This window comes from Adiantum capillus-veneris, chromosome 28, assembly GCF_014529385.1.
Source record: "Adiantum capillus-veneris isolate H3 chromosome 28, ASM1452938v2, whole genome shotgun sequence".
In the NCBI taxonomy this organism is placed as follows: Eukaryota; Viridiplantae; Streptophyta; class Polypodiopsida; order Polypodiales; family Pteridaceae; genus Adiantum; species Adiantum capillus-veneris.
Window position 1 is genome coordinate 43187865 of NC_140958.1, and position 20209 is coordinate 43208073.

General features: G+C 48.0%; 1 protein-coding gene and 1 pseudogene across 1 annotated transcript in view; one reads left to right on the forward strand and one right to left on the reverse strand.

Moving 5' to 3' along the window:
- ABC1 (ABC transporter 1) overlaps nt 1-20209 on the forward strand; it is an 87658-nt gene that overhangs the window by 23189 nt on the left and 44260 nt on the right. Inside the window, exon 3 of the mRNA XM_086503842.1 lies at nt 121-273. Coding sequence (XP_086359968.1) covers nt 121-273 — 153 coding nt within the window. The remainder of the gene's footprint in view (nt 1-120; nt 274-20209) is intronic.
- On the reverse strand, nt 8659-10012 carry LOC147420341 (uncharacterized; annotated as a pseudogene).

Here is a 20209-nt window from a genome sequence, read left to right on the forward strand (position 1 = left end):
GAGTGCGTATTTTGTTGAGATGATAATGCTTCTGAAATTGTGAGGTAACTCTTTGTGCTGACAGAGAGATGGGAAACATTTTTAATCTTGTTTTGCTTCAATTTTGTTTCCTTTGAATAGGTACTTGCGGCTCTTGAAATGGTTAGACAAGGTGCAGATGTGATGCCAAGAGGCCAACTACACAGAGTAATAGATAACGAATTGGGTTCTGATTGGAAATCCCGATTGGGCAGTTTTGAGGATGAGCCACTAGCGGCTGCAAGTATTGGTCAGGTATTCGATTGCTCAGATAAAGAGATGCGACTTAAGATTATCCATGTGGTTCTGAACTGCCTTGAAGGACCAAACGCTATCACTTTTTATGATTTGGCAATGCTTCAGTTTGAGCATGTCTCACACTTTTTTTCACTGTGACAGTTACAAATTTGTGTGAGAAAGTGTCATGTCATAGTGCATGGAAATAAGTTTGGCGACCTGGCTCTATCCACTTATCACTGCATTCGCCAAATTATAGACTTCCCCCATTTAGCACGAGTTTGATTGGTGAGAAGCTGAGTTGTTAATACATGGATACATAGGTTTATAGGGCGTATATTCACACAGTTTTGAGGAATGTTATAGAGGAGGACAGAGCACATAAAGGGACAGATCTATAGCTGATCTATGGATTTCCACAAAGGCTTGTCACAGTTTTGTTGGCCTGATTGATCTACGAGCTACAGGATCTAGTATAGTTGCCTGAAAACGTGTTTTGTCCTCTCAAGACAAAAGAAAACTCGAAACACCTGAAACGTTTCCGCACAAGATGAAACGAGGTGACGAAACACAGCTACAATCCGCATGCTTTAAGATCAATATGGAGCTCTCTTTCTCTCTGTAGTCGCTAATACAAAACATTCTCTTTCCACACACACACACACACACTTTTTTTTTTTGTAAATTAATTTAATTTAGCTATCTGTGGGAAACCTCAAAGAGAGGAAAACCCACCAAAAAGATGTACAAGGAAAGGAACACAACAGTGTTCGGCGGTATAGAATAGCTAAAAACATTAATAAGAAAGCTGATGTATCTCTGCTGTGATATCACCAACTTCCAAGGCAAACCTCAAAGATTGCCGAAGGGAAATCTTGAAGAAAGGTAGTGGATCCGTATGAATGCGATGGAACATATAGCCATTACGCTGCCGCCACAGGCTCCAGTATGCCCAAAACCTGACCCACATGAAGAAGGCTGCAAAGCACTGCAATGCCGGCGAGAAGATACCAAAAATCCAAAACCGCTTATGGAAAACCGTCGTGGGAAAACGTAGCCGCATACACGCAAAAACCCGACGAAGGACTTCTCGAGTGACACGGCAATCCCACAAGAGGTGACAGACATCCTCATCGGCAGATAAGCAACGGACACATGATGAAGAGCGGATACGGCGCATCCGAAGAAAGGTACCCACTGGGAGCACACCAAGTAAACACCGCTAAAGAAACAAAGGCTCTTTCAACGGCAAACGACTTTCCCATACTGCAGATATAATCCTGCACCACCAAATATCGGATTTATGCATGTGCCAAATAGCGTTGCAATGATCAGCAATCCATGGACGAGGCAGCAGAAGAGCATATGCCCGGCCAGCAGAAATATCTCGAAATGGCATTTCCCCAATCTTCCAGTCAGACATGCGATCACCATCTGCCAAAGGTGAAACCGGCAAGAAACCTGACAACATTTGCTGGAATTCTCTCCAAAACTGGCGATAGTGCATGCCCAATCCAAAGCAGCGAGCGGCAAATGGAAACTCAAAAGTGAAACCATCTGCATCCACCACATCCTCAACCACTCGAATGCCACGCCAGGAGAGGAAATACGCCTAGCGAGGCGAGCGGTCAACCAAAGTAAGAGAAAAAGCCCGACTCCAATGAAGACTCTCCGCACGAAGCGAGTTTCCTTCCCTCCGAGCATTCCAGGAAAGATAAATCGTAACCTGTTTCCATGCAGAAAGCAAGGTGGAAGAAAGAGGGCATCCAGGAATATGAGCATCCATCTTACCAAATACTGCCTCCCACATGGATGGTTGCCAGTGACCAAATGAAGATGTAACCACATGCTGAGTCAAGTGTGCAAACATAAGTGTCCAAGGCTGAGATTGTTGCACAAGTGTAGGCAAAAGCATAGCCTTCCTGGCAATGACATGCCTCCGCAGGTCCAATATATTCAAACCACCAAAGCGCTTTGGTGTACATAGTTTCGCCATCGATATCAAGCGCAACCCTTTTTTGTGAGCACGCGTTCGCCACAAATGAGACAAAATGGCCGACTTGAGAGAGTCAAGACAATGACGGGGCCAATGCAACAATGGCAAAAAGAATTGAACATATACCACAAGGATACTCTTGAACAATACGAAGGCGAACATGTAGCGGCCAGGTAGAAAGCTTCCAGTAATGCAGTTTAACATTCAGGCGATTCATAACCCAATCCACTTTCTACGTGTGAGTAACATTCCATCCAATTGGATAACCCAAATGCCTAGTGATTACATTTGGAAGAACAATCTCTCCTGGCCACAACAGAGCATGCCAATCACAAGAACGAAGCAGCAGAAGCTTTGATTTACGGAATTGACTTTTAGACTAGCCGCAAGCGCAAACAATTCCAAAGCGTTCATAATCTCTTGAACATCATTTTGCTGATTGCGGGGCATAAATAGCGAGTCATTTGCATAAGCTTGCCCAATAAAGTATGACCCAAAGGAAGCTGCAAACCATGAAGATGGTGCGCAGAGGTCAAGTGATCAATATACATCAACAAAGGATGAGAAGCAATTGCATACAGCAAAGCACTAATAGGGCAACCTTGCCTAACCGAACAACCAAGCGGCCACGATTCTGTCAATTCCCCGTCCAGGATGCTCGAAGACGTACTACAATCATACAAAAAATAAACCACATTTGCCAACTTAGGACCAAATCCTAGACATCTCATTGTGGCAACAATGAAGTCCCAATGCACAGTGTCAGTTGGAGAAGATGCTCTCTATAGAAAGCCATCTTCTTACCCAACTCCTGTGTCGGCTATATCCATATGCTCCTGGTATCTAGCTGAATCCATGTCCCGACTGAGTCCTTATCCTTGTTGAACTTTTGTGAGGTGCAACGGAATGAATGTTTGAACTTGGCTCAAGATGAGTGCTCCGAACTGTGCTCAAGGTTCTTTTTTGTTCTTATGGAAGGGAGAGCCTTCCGTTCTTAATGAGAGTGTGCAATGATCATAACAAAGTGAATGGACACTGTGCGTGCAAGTGTATGAGACTGAGAGATAGAGAGAGAAGAGAATACGACACCAGAGACGTTGTAAAACCCTCCTCCGAAGACCCCACTCTCGTCGGAGAGAGTGGTCTACTATTGATTGCACAAACTGGTACAAACTGAATGCATGTGACTGATGCAAGTCTAGGCTAGGTCGATGTCGACGACGGGGATGACGAGACCAACGCTATGGCTGAAATCTGCTACTCTTATCTGCTATCCAAAAACGCTGATAGGCTGAATTCTGATGCGGCTGAAAACGCAAGAGAGAACGCTGCCTTTGCTGGTCTTTAGGGCTGAAAACTGATGGATCTTTAGGGCTGAAAACTGATGGTCTTAGGGCTGAAAACTGATGGTCTTCATCTGCTGAAAATTGCCATGCCAATGGAGGGCGATCTGGGTTCTGAAAAACGCTAGGGGGACTGAGGTGGTCGTGCGGAGTAGCCTTGATGAAAAACGCCAGTGGCTGATGTCCTATGGCGATGATGCCTGCAGAAAAACGCTAGTGCTGATGTTGATGGAAAACGCTAGCATGGGGGGTCTTCTGCTTGGAGGGAAAACCACCAAGGGGGTTCTTGCTGAGAAGTTGCCTGTTGAGCGATGGAGCTCTTGCTGCCTCTTCTGCCAAATAGTGCTAGTCTAGGTTTGCTTATATACAATCTTAGCAAAATTGCCCTACCTACTTTCCAACAAAAGTCACTTAAAAATAATAAGTGAAAAATGTCAAAAATAGGGAAAATAAGCTAAATGCACTAGAAAATTCCCCTGAAGGACTCTGATGGATTCTGATGGGAATGCTTATGATCATGCTGTGTGCAACTAGGATATGCATCATCTACACTAAGTGACTGGACATGCACGGTTTGCGAACAGACTCACAAAAGTGCGAGATCACTTCTAAATCTAGATTGACTGGACTGACTGAACCCTTGTCGTGTTGTAGCTTGTCCACGAACACATAGGGTTGGATGTGTCACGTGACACCTTTTTTGACCCCTGTGACGCTTCAGGAGCCGTTTTCACAAAGGGCTTCTTTGCTGAATTTTTCTTTTGCTGTCACCCTTTCACGTTGCCCGGAAACCCACTGTCCTTTCCCTTCAACAAGGCAAGAACAGTGTTGGCAACTTCCATGAGCTGAGTGAGGGTAGCCACTTTGTTCTTTGTACAGTAATCTCGAAACCTTTCAGGCAGCCCACAACAATACTTCTTAATTTGCTTTGTCAGTGGCACAAACCTATAGGAGGTTACTGAGAGCAACGCTTTACAAAACTTCCGATTATACTCCTGTAGGCTCTTGCAAGTAGCCGCAGTGAGTTGGTGCGAATCCGTCATGAGGTCGGCTTCAAATTCATTTGACAGCCACGCAGATGCAAACATTTGCTTGAAGTATACCCATGTGGCGGGTGCCTACCCTTGCATTGTCTTTCAAGAAAGTGGCAGCTTTCCTGACCTTAGAGGGAATTGGCCTCTGTAAAATTCCCTCCTGCATAAGCTGTATCAAATTGCTGGAGGAAAGTAAGAGCCTTTGCCTTATCCTCAAAGCCGCTGAAAGTGCTAAACTTTACAGCCGCACCACTTTCTTTGTAAGCTTTTGGCTTTTCTAGTGTCCCAAAATTGTCATAAGGAATTGTTTGCGACATGGGCACTGCAGTAGGGATCATCGGCATTCCTTGGCCATTGACATTTTGCATCGTAAGTGCCATATCTGACTGCTGTCCAAAAAAACCAGCCATGCCAAAATTGTCGTGTGGTACCTCAAACTGGCCCTGGCCGATGCCACCATACATGGGGTTTGACATCATGCCTTGCATACACCCAAACACTGTTCCTCGAATATAATGCTGGTTTCCAGGCGCATAACCAGCCATACTTTGGAACACAGATCCACCCCTGAAATACCCAGGATGTATAGTGGGTGGTGGAAAAACCGGATGCATTGCCCGCAAACTGGTTCCCTATCCCTGTAACGCAACATGCAGGCTTGGAAAGGTGGCGGGCTGAACTAGCAAAGCCTGTAGAATAGGCGTCCTAACCACCCCTGTTCATGGACGGAAGGAACCTGTTTTGGAGCCCCTGACTCCGCAACATGCGAGTGCTCCCTCTCCTGTTGAGACGCATGAAGTACTTGGGCTTGAGTCTCAACAGGCTTCACGGGCTTTGTGAGTTGCCTTGATTGCTGTGGCACTAGTGGCACTTGCAAAAACTCCATACCTTGAGTTTTTGCACCAATTAGGAAAACACGTTCACAGCGGCAACTAACTGAGTCCTGAACGCATCATCTTCAAGTTGCCTAGTCATAAAGCCCTGCATTGGGGACATTCACATCAACAAGAGGTACAGACAGACGTGGCTGTGAACTCTCGCCAACCTCAAACACTTTAGAAATTGCCTGCATGTTCTGTGTAGAGGAATCCTCTTCCATGATGCCTTTCCCTTTGTTGGCCATAGTGTAATCCCTCGTTCTTATATCCTGTGTCTTCACCAAACCAACCGGGGCTCACTTCTTGAGGAAAAAGTGATTCTGTCCCGACGACGGAACCATGAAACCGGCCCGTAGGGCGGTAGACTTTGGCTTTCACCCAAAACTTTACTCAAGCTTTAACGCACAAAGAAACCTTGCGGAAGGAACGTGTAATGGGAATTAATACATCAAAGCACACACGGCTCTGAAGCTAGAATGCCCCAAGCAGACGCCGACAACCTGTAGGCCCCAAAAACTGGTGCCCCTTTTGGTATTTCTTTATTCCTTTAGAGGGTAAAGTTACAAAACTAGAGTCCTGGGGATCTTCACCTATATCCAACTAGATCGCACCTGTTCTGGAAAAATTTCGGGAGCATAATGACCCCAAAACTCGCCGTGAACAAATTCCCCTACTGGAACTCACTTCCAAAGACATAAACTCTCTGTTTTCAGTGTAACAAATTGTTGACGTGTCAAAGCCTAAAGAATGGAGCCAACTTGCAGATCAGTTGTAGTTGAAGTGCTAAAAGTTTGTTCAGTCTGTTCTTTTCTATTGGCACGTGGTGCCGGTCTTGTGACATTCAGCCTAAAAACAGTAATTACACCTCGCTGTTTATACTGGTTTTTACCCTGTTTTCAGTCCTAAACAGTCCCAAAACTGTCCTCTAATAGTGGGACACTGTCCTCTAATAGTGGGACACTGTTCCCAATGCTTCTGGCATCCATACGACTGCAAAACAGTCCAAAAACAGCACATAACCAGCGCTGAAAATGCACCTGTAAGGTGAGGTTATCACCCTCACCGGTGCCTGCTTTTGGAGTGGCAGTTAGCTACTCCTGTTTCTTGTCAAAGAGGTTCTTGCCTCGGCACATAAGCATAAGATCACACAACTGTACTAGCTCTATCATTACCCCTCCTTCGTACACACTGGGTTGGGGCATACGTAGGTTGTAACCCAAAGGCTTCAAGGTAAAGCTGCAATACATTTGGTGACTCTGACAGTTCATGCTCTTCCATCCACTTTGCGTCCATAGGTGGATAGTTCTTGAACTTCACCAAGTAGCGTCTTGCAACCTGTCCCTTGACTTTTCTTTCCTTATGTGCCAAAATCTGCTTAGGAACTAAAGTTTCATGAAGTTCCTCACCCTTTGGCTGGTTCTCATCTGGCATATCTTCTGGCACATCACCCACGAAGGGTCTTAGAAGACTCACATGAAACGCATTATGAATCTTCAAAGAGTCAAGCAATTTCAGCCTGTAAGCGACATCGCTGATCTTATCAAGCACTTGAAAAGGCCCATAGTAACGCATGCTGAGCTTCGTAAATAACCTTTCCTTGTTCTTCATCTTCTTTAACCTTGCCTTCTCAAACCGTAAAAGTACCCAATCACCATGTGAAAACAATAATTCACAAGGATGACGATCATCGGTCCTTTTGTGCTTTGCCTGAGTCTTCTCCAAGGCAAGCTTAATCTTTTTATACATTTCATCCATGTTCTCGACATACGGATCTGCCTCAAAGATCTTTTCCTTTGTATGCAAAATGGGAGGAACTTTCTTGCCACCTTCAACAATCTCAAAAGGTGCCTTGCCAATTGACGAATGCACCGTATTGTGTATGCATACTCAAGCATAGACAAAGACTATTCCCACTTGACCTTATTATTTGACACATAACATTTCAACAGATCCAAGACAGTAGAATTAGCCTCTTCTGGTTGTCCATCAGTTTGTGGATACCTCTCCTTGTCCAACAACAAGAATGACACTTCACCCTCGTCACTGGAACTAGAAGTAAAGCTACTTTCCGAATCTTTAGAACCGTCTTCACTGGTAACCTCGGATTCATCATTCTCACTTTAGATCTTCTAGTGCCATAGGCTGGTTGGTAGTCATATCAAACTCCCTCTTTTCTCCCTTCTTGTCATACACACAGATTGTTCCCTTGCCCCAAGCTTGCACAACACCAACCACTCTTAACCAAGGTTGTCCCAAAATGAGAGGAAAAGCTCCCAAGCCAGCTGGAATAACATGAAATTTTACTATAACCTTCAAAGACTTCCACTTCCAAATTTTTAATTATCCACAAACACTTCACTTTGGAATGGTTTTCTAGTCAAATCTAAAACCCAGAGCTTCCACATGTAATGAGACCCAGTCTCGCGACACATGACTTTGTGATCAAACAAACTTGAGCACCTCCATCAATGTAGGCCTCTCCCATGCCCACACCTTTGTGCCAAGTGTTCACCACAAGACAAATGTCTTCCACAGCCAACACTCTGACTTGTCCATGCTTCAACTCTTCTCTGGATTCACTAATGACTTCCATTGCCTCTTGAATTTGGGCATCATATTCATCACTGTCCAAAAGTACACTCTACTTTCCTCTCAATCAGGTCATCCTTTAAACTGTAAGCTGTTTGACCTTCTCCCAAAGGTAAATCTGCTACTTCAAACCGTCTACAAGGTCTTCTCTTCCTCTTGGCTTTTGCATCCTCACCCTCTTTCTCTTTTCCTTTCTCTTTGCTAGGGCTAGGAGTGGCATAGCCTTCCCTTTCTCTTTTGCCTACAGGCAACATACCTGCTTCTTTCTTTTCAACCCGCACAATACCCACATGACCACTGAAGGTTGATGCATAATCATTAGCTCTGTTAGGAATTTGCTAGGGAAGTGGAAACATATCACCTCCCATCCTTGTTGGCTCTGAACAATAAGTGCTGATATAACCAAGTTCACCAGAATTATAAGAGGTAGAGATGAACCTCCTTTGCGGCTCAAAGACGCCTTGTCCACAACCTACATTAGCATTAGGTTGAGCTTCACATGCCTGCTAATGGGTGGGTGTAAGATGTGGTACATGGGTGGAGCTGGAGCCAAGGCCATCAATCTAGGCTCGTCTCTCCTTAGTGGCTTGGCGATCACAGGTCTGAATCTCCGCAATATGGCGTCGATGAAGTATGGGGGCCCAGTAGCCTGTAGCGCAGGGCCGTCTCCTAGCTTTGGAGGTCTCAGCCTGCTGAAGAGTCACACCTCTGTGTGTGTCGGGTGGTCGGGGGGGTGGTAGATGTCGTGAGACGAAGAAGTCAGTGAGCTGGGTTTAACTCCCTCCTGTTTGAGCTGTCGTGGGCTCAAGTAAGGCATCTTTGTGGCTCTGTATCTCTAGTAAGAATCGCCCCAGCTGGCACTGATGTCTGGAGTCCATGATCTCTCGAAGGGTAGGCTGCCCTGTGAATAAACCCTCATATCTGCCTCTGATGTCATCATATGCTCTGCATCTGCATACAAAGTGCTTCTCATCCTCTAGCTCTACTATGCATACGCGGCATATCCGCTCCTCTGGGGGTGTCTGATGTTCTGCCAGTTTCAATCTCTAGTCGATGCGAGGAGACCTTCAACTGCCCAATAGATACTCTCGAGCTATGAGGCATGTAAGTATCCATGTATCGTGGTCGCTGAATGAACCTGTCTGCTAGTATGTCTAGGAACTGATCTCGGTAATGTGACCGTCTAGATGCCAGGTCGGGTGTGAGCCATGTCCGATTGGTGTAGAGCTGCCAAAGATCCTGTCTGAGCACAGTGTTCCTCTCACTACGTGAGAGGCAGATGTGGGGTGAATCTTGGTCATACTGAAAGGGTGGTAGTCTGTCCATGTCTAGGCCCTGTCTGTTAAACCATGCTCTAACCTGAGTGTACCAAGCTCTGTCATACCTTGTCTTTGAGATCTATATAGCTGCCTCAAATGCTCTGCGTGTGAGTTTGTCTGCTGGGAGCTCTCTTATCCTCTGAATAAACGAGATAGTCTGGAATAGTGCCTCTACTATCATGGGAGGTGCTGCTAGCTCTATTCTGATGATGTCATGTGGAAGTGTCGGCTTCCCGCAAAATAATCGCGAGATCATACGTACTTGGGGCCTCTCGACCGCACTCCAGTGGGTGTCTGTGAGGCCTGGGGCCCAAACTGTCGCTGCATACATCATAGCTGGTGTGACTATTGTGTCAAATAGCCACCCCTTCGTACGGGGCTCCTGAAAGTGTGCATGGTTACATTGCCGCTCTAACATGGCCAGTGTTGCGTACCCCCGTGTCAATTTGTCTGTGGCTGCCTGTCTCATGGAGAAAAGACAAGGCAAACTCGTGAATGTGACTCCAAGGTAGGCATATGAAGTGACGACCTCTATCTGTCCGCCAGTGGCTGTGAATACTGTTGTAGTCCTCACCATGGGAGAGGTGTGGAAGATCATGACCTTGGTCTTGCCAAGGTTTCAAAACCCTGTGCGTACAGAACTCATCCAAGGCAGCCAAGTGGTGCTTTAATCCCTCGGGTGACTTTGAAATCGATGCAATGTCATCAGCATATAATAAAATGTGTACAGGTGTACCTACGAGATCTGACCCCTCTCCTCCAGCTCGTAGAATGTCGTCCTCAATCTCGTCGATGTAGAGTCCGAATAGACTGGGGGAGAGTGGGCAGCCCTGCTTAACACCAATGGTGCTAGCAACAACCTCATACAAACTTCCTGAACAGCGTACCCTCCCAGTCACCTACTCATAGAGTGCATAGATGGCTCAAATCATATCTGATGGTATCCCCAAGCTCTGGAGGCGTCGGAAGAGCCTCTCTCGTAGCACTGTATCAAAAGCTTTGCGGAAATCCACAAAGCAGCAGTATAATCTCTTCTTACGCACCTTTGTCCCATCAATGAGGCAACGCAGAATGAAGATGTGATCAATAGTGGAGAAGGCCTGTCGGAAACCTGCTTGGCCGCGTGCTCGTAGACCCTCAATCTCTGCATATGAACTGAGCTCTGCCTCAAGTACTGCCCCGTACTTGTAGTTCCCTAGGTCCAGGGTGTTGCCAGGTTTGTGGAGAGGCGCGCACACACACACACACAGAGAGAGAGAGAGAGAGAGAGAGAGAGAGAGAGAGAGAGAGAGAGAGAGAGAGAGAGAGAGAGAGAGAGAGAGAGAGAGAGAGAGATCTTCACGTCATCTGTCGTTGGCTGGCCGCGCATTGGTCGCCAACCAGGTCATTCTGGCTACAGTATGGTATATGGCCTCCTGTTGGATGCTACATTCTGGTGTGATAGCTTAGCTATGCAGACTCGTGCGGAACTTTTTATGGAGTGGCACAGATGGGACTACTGATACTCATGCTCGAGTTCGCTGGTCCACGATTATTCGTCCTAGATCAGAGGGGGGCCTTGGCATTATTGATCCAGAATTACAGAGTCGCGCCCTTCTTACCAAGCTTATTGTTCGGGGTCTTTTTCCCGGCCAAGAACATTGGAAGATGCTTCTTCAGGCCGCTCTTTCCACAGCGACTCCGCGCCTCAGAACTAGAGATGGCCATACTTGGCAAACAGGGTATCGTTTTCTCTTCACGGATGCACCCTTGTGCACCAGCACTCTCTCACCCTTCATTCGTTCGCTCCTTCAGATTTGGGTATCCATGCGACGCGCTATCAAACGCTCACCTCCCTCATGCCGTGAGGAGATTGAGCGCCAGCCTCTCATTTGGAATGATGCAGTTCTTGATTCTTCGGTTAATCCACCTCGTCAGCTTGGAGAGAGGACTCACATTGACTGGGCTGCTTGGGACACTGGACCTGCTGCCTCTATGCGGTTGTTTGCTGCCTCTATGCGGTTGTTTCATGAGACGCGTATGCTGGATGCAGATTTTGTGGCAGAACATTATGACATTGGTCGCGGGGTAACAGACAGACTGCTTGAGATTGGCTCCGCCATTCCTTCACACTGGGACGCAGTCATGCGCGGTACAGTTCAGATGCCTCCACATTGTGGCTGGGAAGGCCTCTTCTATCATAGCACTCTCTTACTAGTTCGTTTCGACACTATGCTGTTCACAGTTGATACTGACTACTCTTCGGGGATGCATGCTAGACTGACTTATGCTACTACCTCTCCGCACCTTGTCTACCCCGATGCTCGCTGGGAGGCCATACGAGTAGTTGGCTCCCGCGGGAAGCGTCGTTGTGTTGACCCCCGTTTCGCTTCCGCTGATGCTGCACTTTGGAGGCTTTGGGTGTGGGAGGGTCGTGCCCTATCTCAGCTTTATTGGGACCCAGGAGAGTGGCATTGGCCTCACTCTAACCCTACCGGCGCACATGTATCATTCTTTGAGTATACAGTCAGAATTGGAAGATTCGCATTGATGAGACAGCACCCAGAGCAACCCACTCGTATGCGTTTCTGGTTACATTCAGGTCTCTCACACGCCTATCTACGGCAATTTTGGTCAGCCATCTGGGATTTACATGTGGCTCGTCGTATTTCCTTTTTCCTTTGGATGATTGCACATGTAGGACTTCCAGTTGGGACTTGGTTAGCTTCTATGGGTCACGATCCGTTATGTACTCGATGTTCTTTGCGCCTACCTGAGTCACCTGCGCATTGCCTTTGGTCATGCTCGTCTTCTCATGCAGTTTGGCTAGCAGCTGGAGTTCAGCATGGATTTCTCACTTGGGGATCTGTTTCCTGGTTGATGCCGATGCCCGGACCGCATCTTTTCTACGAGGGCTCAGACACAGATCCAACTCTTATGCTTACCGCGACTGGTTACAGACGAGGGACTTTGGCTATGTTACCACAGATTGCTTGGCAAGGAGATCCTCAAACACGTGATGAAATCTTCTCAGTAATCACCAGCATTGCACTTTGGAATGTTTGGAGAGCTCGTTGTCTTCATATTCTTAGTGCGGCACCGCAGCTCCTTCAGGATACCCTCACTGTTATTTGGCTGGACATCATTCACACCCTCATCTGGCAGTGGGATTCTTCCTCAGGCACATCTAGAGCAGCCGAGGCTCGTCGATTTGATTTCCTTCGGCGTTGGGCAAGATCTCCACTCTTCTTCACACTTACAGGTGGACAGATTACATGGCATTATGCGCCTCCTTAGTGGTTTCTCCTCCACTCATCACACAGACCACCATGAGATTGTACTAGTCGAGTTTCCACTATAGTGGCTCTCATCCTTACATTCAGCTTGTACACCCCACGTGACAGGCTATTTTGGCATCCGTTGGGGATTCTATTGTACTCAGTAATATGCAGCCCTGATTTTTCCAAAAAAGAGAGAGAGAGAGAGAGAGAGAGAGAGAGAGAGAGAGAGAGAGAGAGAGAGAGAGAGAGAGAGAGAGAGAGAGAGAGAGAGAGAGAGAGAGAGAGAGAGAGATGAAATGAAATGAAATGTTATATTCACGTCTTCAAAAGGCCAAAGTGACCTATTAGACCAGAAAGTTACAATGTGGTGGATTTTAGACAAAGTCAGAGTAACAAAAATAAAAGCAATAACAATGTAACATAACATAATAAAAATACTATGGAATCCTAAGCCGCTCGATGTGAACTAAGCAGCTGGCTGGGATAGCTAAATAGCTAAATCACAGGAGATCCAGCATCGGTCGTCGCTGGCGGATCTCATCAATATCCTCCATGGTCAGTAGTCTGACCGGGCGTCGTGCATGCCTGGCCAAAGTGACCTAAATCTTATGATGCAACCTCTGTCGATGCTGTGTAGTCCTCTGCGGTCGTGGCGGAGGAGCGATGAGGGAGTCGTTGAACAGCTCATGGTCCGGACCTGGATGGTTATTTGTCGGGGGGGTGTTCATCGGCGACTTTATGTTTCTATGTCTTATAACATACATATGTGAGTATTTGTGTTGCATTGTGATGTGCCAACTACTGAATGTTCCTAATTGGATGAGATTGTCTGGGTATGTTATTTTAGTGCACCAAGACACCCGTGGAAGATCAATGCGGTCTGGGTGTTATGGCTAATTTTACTACGCCAGAAGATCAAGAGTTCCGATCTGGACGAAAGGAGAAGCCAACTCCTTAACAAAAGAGCCGAAAGGAGAAGCCAACTCCTTAACAAAAAAAAGAGGAAGTTGATTGTCGCTCGGAATGTCCCTCGGAAAATTTTTGAGCTAACTTGAGTTGTTTTGCAGATATGTTGTAATTGCGGAAGATTACTTGCTTTCAAGAAGGGGGGATGTCACAAACTGTTGACGTGTCAAAGCCCTGAAGAATGGAGCCAACTTGCAGATCCTGGCCGAGGGGCCTAAACCCTAAGAAGAACAAGTAACAAAAGAAGAAGTCCTACCAACTTATGGGGACCCTGTCCAATGGGGCCCTAGTGACGGAAAGGAATTAATATAAAGCAGAACCCACCTACCCACACACGCGCAGCTGATGACATGGTAGTAGTACGGACACTCCGGAAATTACGTTGACTGTGCTGACGTGGTAGGCCGTACGGATTTCCTCCTTTTGCGCTAACATGCTGACGTGGCAGGTTGTACGGTTTTCGTAAATTACGCTAGCAGCTTTTGGGCATTGCTTTTGGACCAGATGCTTTTGAGTTTGAAGGCTTTCATGTAAGGCTGCTTTTGGGGCCTAGGGCCTTTAAATATAAGGCCATAGGCTCATTCTCTGGCATGCTTCCTGGAGAAGGTGCAGAGTGTGGAGTACCTGCTTGTACTGTGTTGATGCAATATAAAGAAATACTGAAAGGGGCTAAGGTTTGGGGCCAATACTCTCTGGGTTGGAATTCCGCCACTCCGTGTCGCGTGTCGTCTCTCTCTCTCTCTCTCTCTCTCTCTCACTTCAGTTGTTATTGAAGTGCTAAAAGTCTGTTCAGTCTGTTCTTTTCTATTGGCACATGGTGCCCTTCTTGTGTGACAGGTTCTCCCTATGTCTGCGCAGCTCGAGTAAAAAACAAACCCAAGCATCTTTGATCTTCGTACCCCATGACTCTGGAGAGTGGTCCAAAACCCTCTTTGAACAAGCAATGGAAGCGGCCTCGTATCTCGTAGTAGACGGGGCAGCGACGTGTAGTGCAACTCTGTCTCAGGCTCCATGTCACACAAGGGGCATGTCCTGGCCTTTGGTGGTACTCTGCTGTATCTCCCAGTCTCAATTCGTAGCTGGTGTGAAGATGTGCGTATCTGGCCAATAGCACATCGTATCCCATGAGACAAGTGGGTGTCCATGTATCTGGGTCTCGTCGTCCTCCTGGTGACTAGTTGAGTCAAGTCCTGGCGGATGATCTCCGTGATCTCGGACTGTGTAAGAGTGAGAGATGGTGCATCCAGTGAGTACTTGAAGGGTGGCAATCTGTCTATGCTGAACCCATGCGCCTGAAACCATGATGTTATCTCCCGATACCAGCATGCTATATCTCCTTGCATGGCTAACTGTCGAGAGGACTCAAGTGCAAGGCGGGCATATCTGTCTTTGGGAAGTTCCCACATGCGGTGTATGGAGATTGATCTGGTGAGCGCCTCAACCACTAGTCGGGGGGCCGCTAACTCTGCTCGGATAATGGCACGTGGTACTGAAGCCTTGGCTCTAATGAGCCGCGAGATCATAGAGACCAGAGCTTTGTCCATGTCCTCCATCCATCAGTGCGACCTGACCTCCCGTGATGATGAGCGCCTCAACCACTAGTGGGGGGGTCGCTAACTCTGCTCGGATAATGGCACGTGGTACTGAAGCCTTGGCTCTAATGAGCCGCGAGATCATAGAGACCAGACGTTTCTCCATGTCCCCACATCCATCAGTGCGACCCGACCTCCCATGATGATCCAATGAAGGCCCCCATATCTTAGCTCCATAGAGCAATGCAAAAGCCACCAAAGTGTCAAAGAGCCAGAGCTTCGTCCGAGGCTCCTGAAACTGAACCTGCAAACACTTCCTCTCCAATCTACCCAATGCTGCATGGGCTCTAGTCAATCTGGTCTCTGCTGCCCTCCTTAATGAAAATGCCGGTCTGCTAAAAACCACTCTAAGTTAAGTGTAAGCATCTGTATACTCCACTATCTCCTGTCCATATGTGAATGTAGGTGCTGACCTCCTGATCCACTGTGGGGTGGTATTAAACACCATAACCTTGGTTTTACCAAGGTTGACAGACAGACCACTTTCATGGGCAAACCTATGCAAAGCATCCAAATGACGTTGCACACCCTCCGGGGAGTCGGACGTCAACACAATACCATCAGCATAAAACAATAGCGGAATCCATGTCCCTGCCAGCTGTGCACCTCTATCACCATCGCTCTCAATGTAGTCAGCAACCTCATCTACATACATACTGAATAGAGTAGGAGAGAGCGGGCAGCCTTGCTTCACCCCAATAGTGGAGTGAACCGGTGTAGATAGACCCTCTGAAGTGCGTACATGCCCCACTATTGACCCGTATAATGCCATGATCCCCAAAATGAGCTTTGGGGTACTCCCATCTCCTGTAGTCTGCGTATCAATCTAGCTCTGGGTACTGTGTCAAATGCTTTGCGGAAGTCCACAAAGCTACAATAGATCCGTCTCCCATGTGATCTGCCCTCCTCAATGATGGCTCTGAGTGTCAAGATATGGTCAAGAGTAGAAAAGACTCTCCTAAACCCTGCCTGCCTGGCTGCGTGTATCCTCTTCTCTGCCCATCTACTGAGCTGCTGCTCAAGAATGGATGCATACAACCGTGCCAATGTGTGTCCAATCATTTTAGTGCGATAATTCCAAGGCTCCATAGGGTCTCTCGACTTGAAGATAGGTACAATAGTAGATAGGCTCCAAGTATCATGCAAGCCTTCACACATGGCACGATTAAACATAACTGCTAAGCCATCATGATCATATGCTCTCCCAATCCTCATCCTGTCAATTTTCTTCTTCACAATCTCAGCGGTGAAAAAAGCACATGCTTGTGGGCATGGATCCGGGGTGGGGGATGGGGGGTGGGGAAGGGGCGGCTGTCCAGAAGCTGTGTACAAAGATGAAGCGTACTGGCCCCAGGCCTCTGTAGAGGTAATGGCAAGGGGGGGGGAGGGGGGGGGAGAGTGCTCATGAAAGAACTGCCATGCCGCTTGTGAGTCTTGACTCAAGAATAGCTGGTATAGATCTTGCTCTAGTCGAGCCAAAAATGCCCTCTTCTTCTGCCGCACTAGTCGTCGGAAGCATAGTTACCTGGAACAGGAACGGGGAACGGGAACGGGAGGGTCCAGAACGGGACGGGAACGGGGAGGAGGAGGGGAGGGCGGATTGGGAACAGGGCCGGAACGGTGCACCTAAAGTAAGGCTTGAATTACCTCCATTCAGCTTAGTCCCAAATAAACTCCTAAACAACCCCAAAACTGCCCCCAAATCTGCCCCCTAACTTACCCTCAAAGTGCACCAAATATGTGCCCCGAACACCCGCAAATCTGTCCCCAAAAGCCCACTTTTCTTCCCCCAAATGCCTACTTTTGCCCATTCCGCCCTGCGTTTTGCCGTTCCGCCTCGTTCCCTCCATTCCGGAACACCGTTCTGTTTACATCCCATTCCGGAACGGCATTCCGTTCCCATCTTCGTTTCGGGAACAGGACTCGTCTGGAACGCCATTTCGGATCGTTTGGGCTGTGTTCCCCCCGTTCCCTGTTACACTGGTCGGAAGTCAATTTGTGACTGTCTGTGAGTGATGTCTCCCAAAAGCACCTCCCTCTGAAGTCTGGCTCCAGTCTCGCGGCATTCCGCATCATACCAACTGTTTTGCGGCATGCTCCCAGAACGGCGTCGTTGCTCAGGCTGATTGTGTTGGTTGCTGCCTCATGTAATGTATGTGTCAGTATAGTAGTAAGCTTTTTGAGAGGTCACCTTGGCTCCTCAATGCACAGCTACAGAGTCCGTCTCCCGCGTGAAGGTGTAGCGAGTAGGTGCTGCTGCCCGTGGACTGTATGCTACATTAAACTGAAAAGAGATGGTCATCGACAGAAGGGCATGATCCACTGCCACCCCGACAGGTCTGGGTCGAACTGTGAGATCCTGGATACTAAAGACGACGCTCGGCTGTGCCATGACATAATCCACTGTGCTGGCTCCATGTCTGTGAAGAAAGCATGTAAAACCTCCCGCAGCGGGAAATCTCTCTAGGCCATTCAAGATGGCCAATCCATGTGCAGTTCCCATGTCTATCAAGTGTCGTCCATACTCAGTATGTTCCACATCTTGTGATAGTCTGGACAGGCCCGTCTCTAGAGCATCCAGCTCTCTCAACATCTCCTCTGAAGTATCATAGAAGACTGTCTGGTGAAGGGCAGTCCTAGCATTGAAGTCCCCTAGAATGATAATGTCACCATCTCTAGAGAACTCCCATATGTCATCATCCAAAATAGAAAAGGGGGACTGGCCTCTGGGTGATGCATAGATTGACGTACTCGGGGGAAAGTAGCAAATAGCGATGTAAAGATATCCGCCTGTCTCTGCTCTCAATCTCACCCACATGTACCTAGCCTGCAGGCTGCTCAGCCCTACGGGCTATATGTATCAATGGCTGCAACTCCTCTGTGAATAACACTGCCACTCCCCCTGATCCCCGCTCTCTGTGCTTTGATCGTGTCTCGTCTCTACAGACTATCTCCCATTTGTATCCACTGATGTGAGGCATAGATTGCCCAAGGGCTTGATGTGTCTCAGAGTAGAAGATGATGTCCCTTCCAGTAAAACTATCCTCAAAAGCACCCACATCAAGGCGCATGGATCCATTACAGTTTCAGGTGACAACTTTGGGTGTGGTCCCATAGGTCTCGCACCATCATGTGGAGCGTCGCTCCAATATTACCACTCTGCCATCTTGGTGCAATCTTGCCTTTTTCCCTTGCCGCTCTAATCTCCGGCATTACTTCTTGCATATGAGCGATCTACGAGAGGGTGAGATCATTCCGAGAAAAATGCCCGTCTTCTTAAGAGTTGGCCTTTTCTTTAAAAAAAATCCTTCGCTGCCATGCAGGGAAAACGAAGGATGAGTGCCCTTTCTTTCGAGGTTTCCCCGTTGCTTCCATTTTTCTTGTTGCCCACTCTCCAAGCTCTTGTGTGCATCGGCTCATGAACCCCCATTAAAGCCATGAGTTCTTTTACCTCCTCCTCCACATTATCTTTGTCTTTGGGGCTGCAAATTCTCACATGTAAAGCGTGCACACGTCTTCTTTGCTCCTGCTCTAGTGTCAGATTAATAATAGTGGGTGTGGACTTGGACGTTATCTCCTTGCCTTTTCCTTTCTTGGCAACCTCGATCCATTTATCGGCTTCATCCGCCTGCTGTATCTCTGCCCTGCTGCATCCCTGCCTCCCCCCTCGCGCTCTCCCCTTGTTGTTGCATCCCCCCCCCCCCCCCCCCCCCCCCCCCCCCCCCCCCCCCCCCCCCCCCCCCCCCCCCCCCCCCCCCCCCCCCCCCCCAACCTACGCGCTCTCCCCCTACTGCAACCCTGCCTCCCCCTCACGCTCTTCCCCTTGCTGCATCCTTGCCCCCTCCCTCGCGTTCTTACCCTGCTGCCCTACCCCCCCCCCCCCTCTTGCGCTCTCTTGCTCTCTACCTTTGCCCCCCGCCCCCCTCGCGCTCCTCCTCTGCCTCCCTGCCCCCTCCGCGCTTCCCCCCTTACTGCCCGTGCATGGAGAGAGAAAGTTCCCCTATGTTGCCCGTTGCCCGTGCATGGAGAGAGAGTGCTGCGCTCCCCCCCTTGTTGCTCGTGCGTAGAGAGAGAAAGTGGAGGGAAAGAAGGCGTAGAGAGAGAGAAGTAAAAAGTGTAGAGAGAGAAAGTGGAGGGAAAGAAAGCGTAGCAAGAGAGAGAGGAAAAAAAAAGTGTAGAGAGAGAAAACCTGCACGCGTAGAGAGAAAAAAAATAATAAAAAAAAATCTCGGATTGCAGATTTTTTTTTTGAAATTGCTGGATACGCAAAATGCATACTTGATGCGGGAGGAAATTTATGCATAGTGTGGAAACATATGTGCACATAGGCTCTCGTTTTGGCGGCGATTAAGCATGAGGAAGCAGAACGATAAGATCGACCCCCAGTGGTTCATTTTACGCTCATCCTACAGACCACCTTGATGTTTACATAGCCTACACATTGATACCCGGGACAGTGGTAGGACAGGTACGCACTCCTCAGGGCATGTATGACATGGTTCACTCCAGCATTGGGGTGAAGTAGGGTTGTCCCCTATCTCCAACTCTCTTTGGGGTATATGTAGATGAGTTTTCAGATTATGTACAGGCTGAGGGTGATAGTGGTGCTCAACTTGCAGGGACATGGATTCTGTTGCTATTATATGCTGATGATATTGCGCTGATCTCAGATTCTCTAGAGGGGATGCAACGTCATTTGGATGCATTGCATGTATTTGCACGGGACAGTGGATTGTCTGTGAACCTTGGTAAGACCAAGGTAATGGTGTTTAACACCACGGCGCAGTGGGTAAGGAGGTCCGCCCCCACTTTTACATATGGTCGAGAGGCTATGGAGTATGCAGGTACATACACTTACCTTGGTGTGGTTTTCAATGGCCCAGTATTTTCCCTGAGGCGTGCAACATATACGTGGTTGACCAAAGCCTATGCAACATTGGGGAGACTTGAGAGGATATGTTCGCAGGTTCAGTTCCA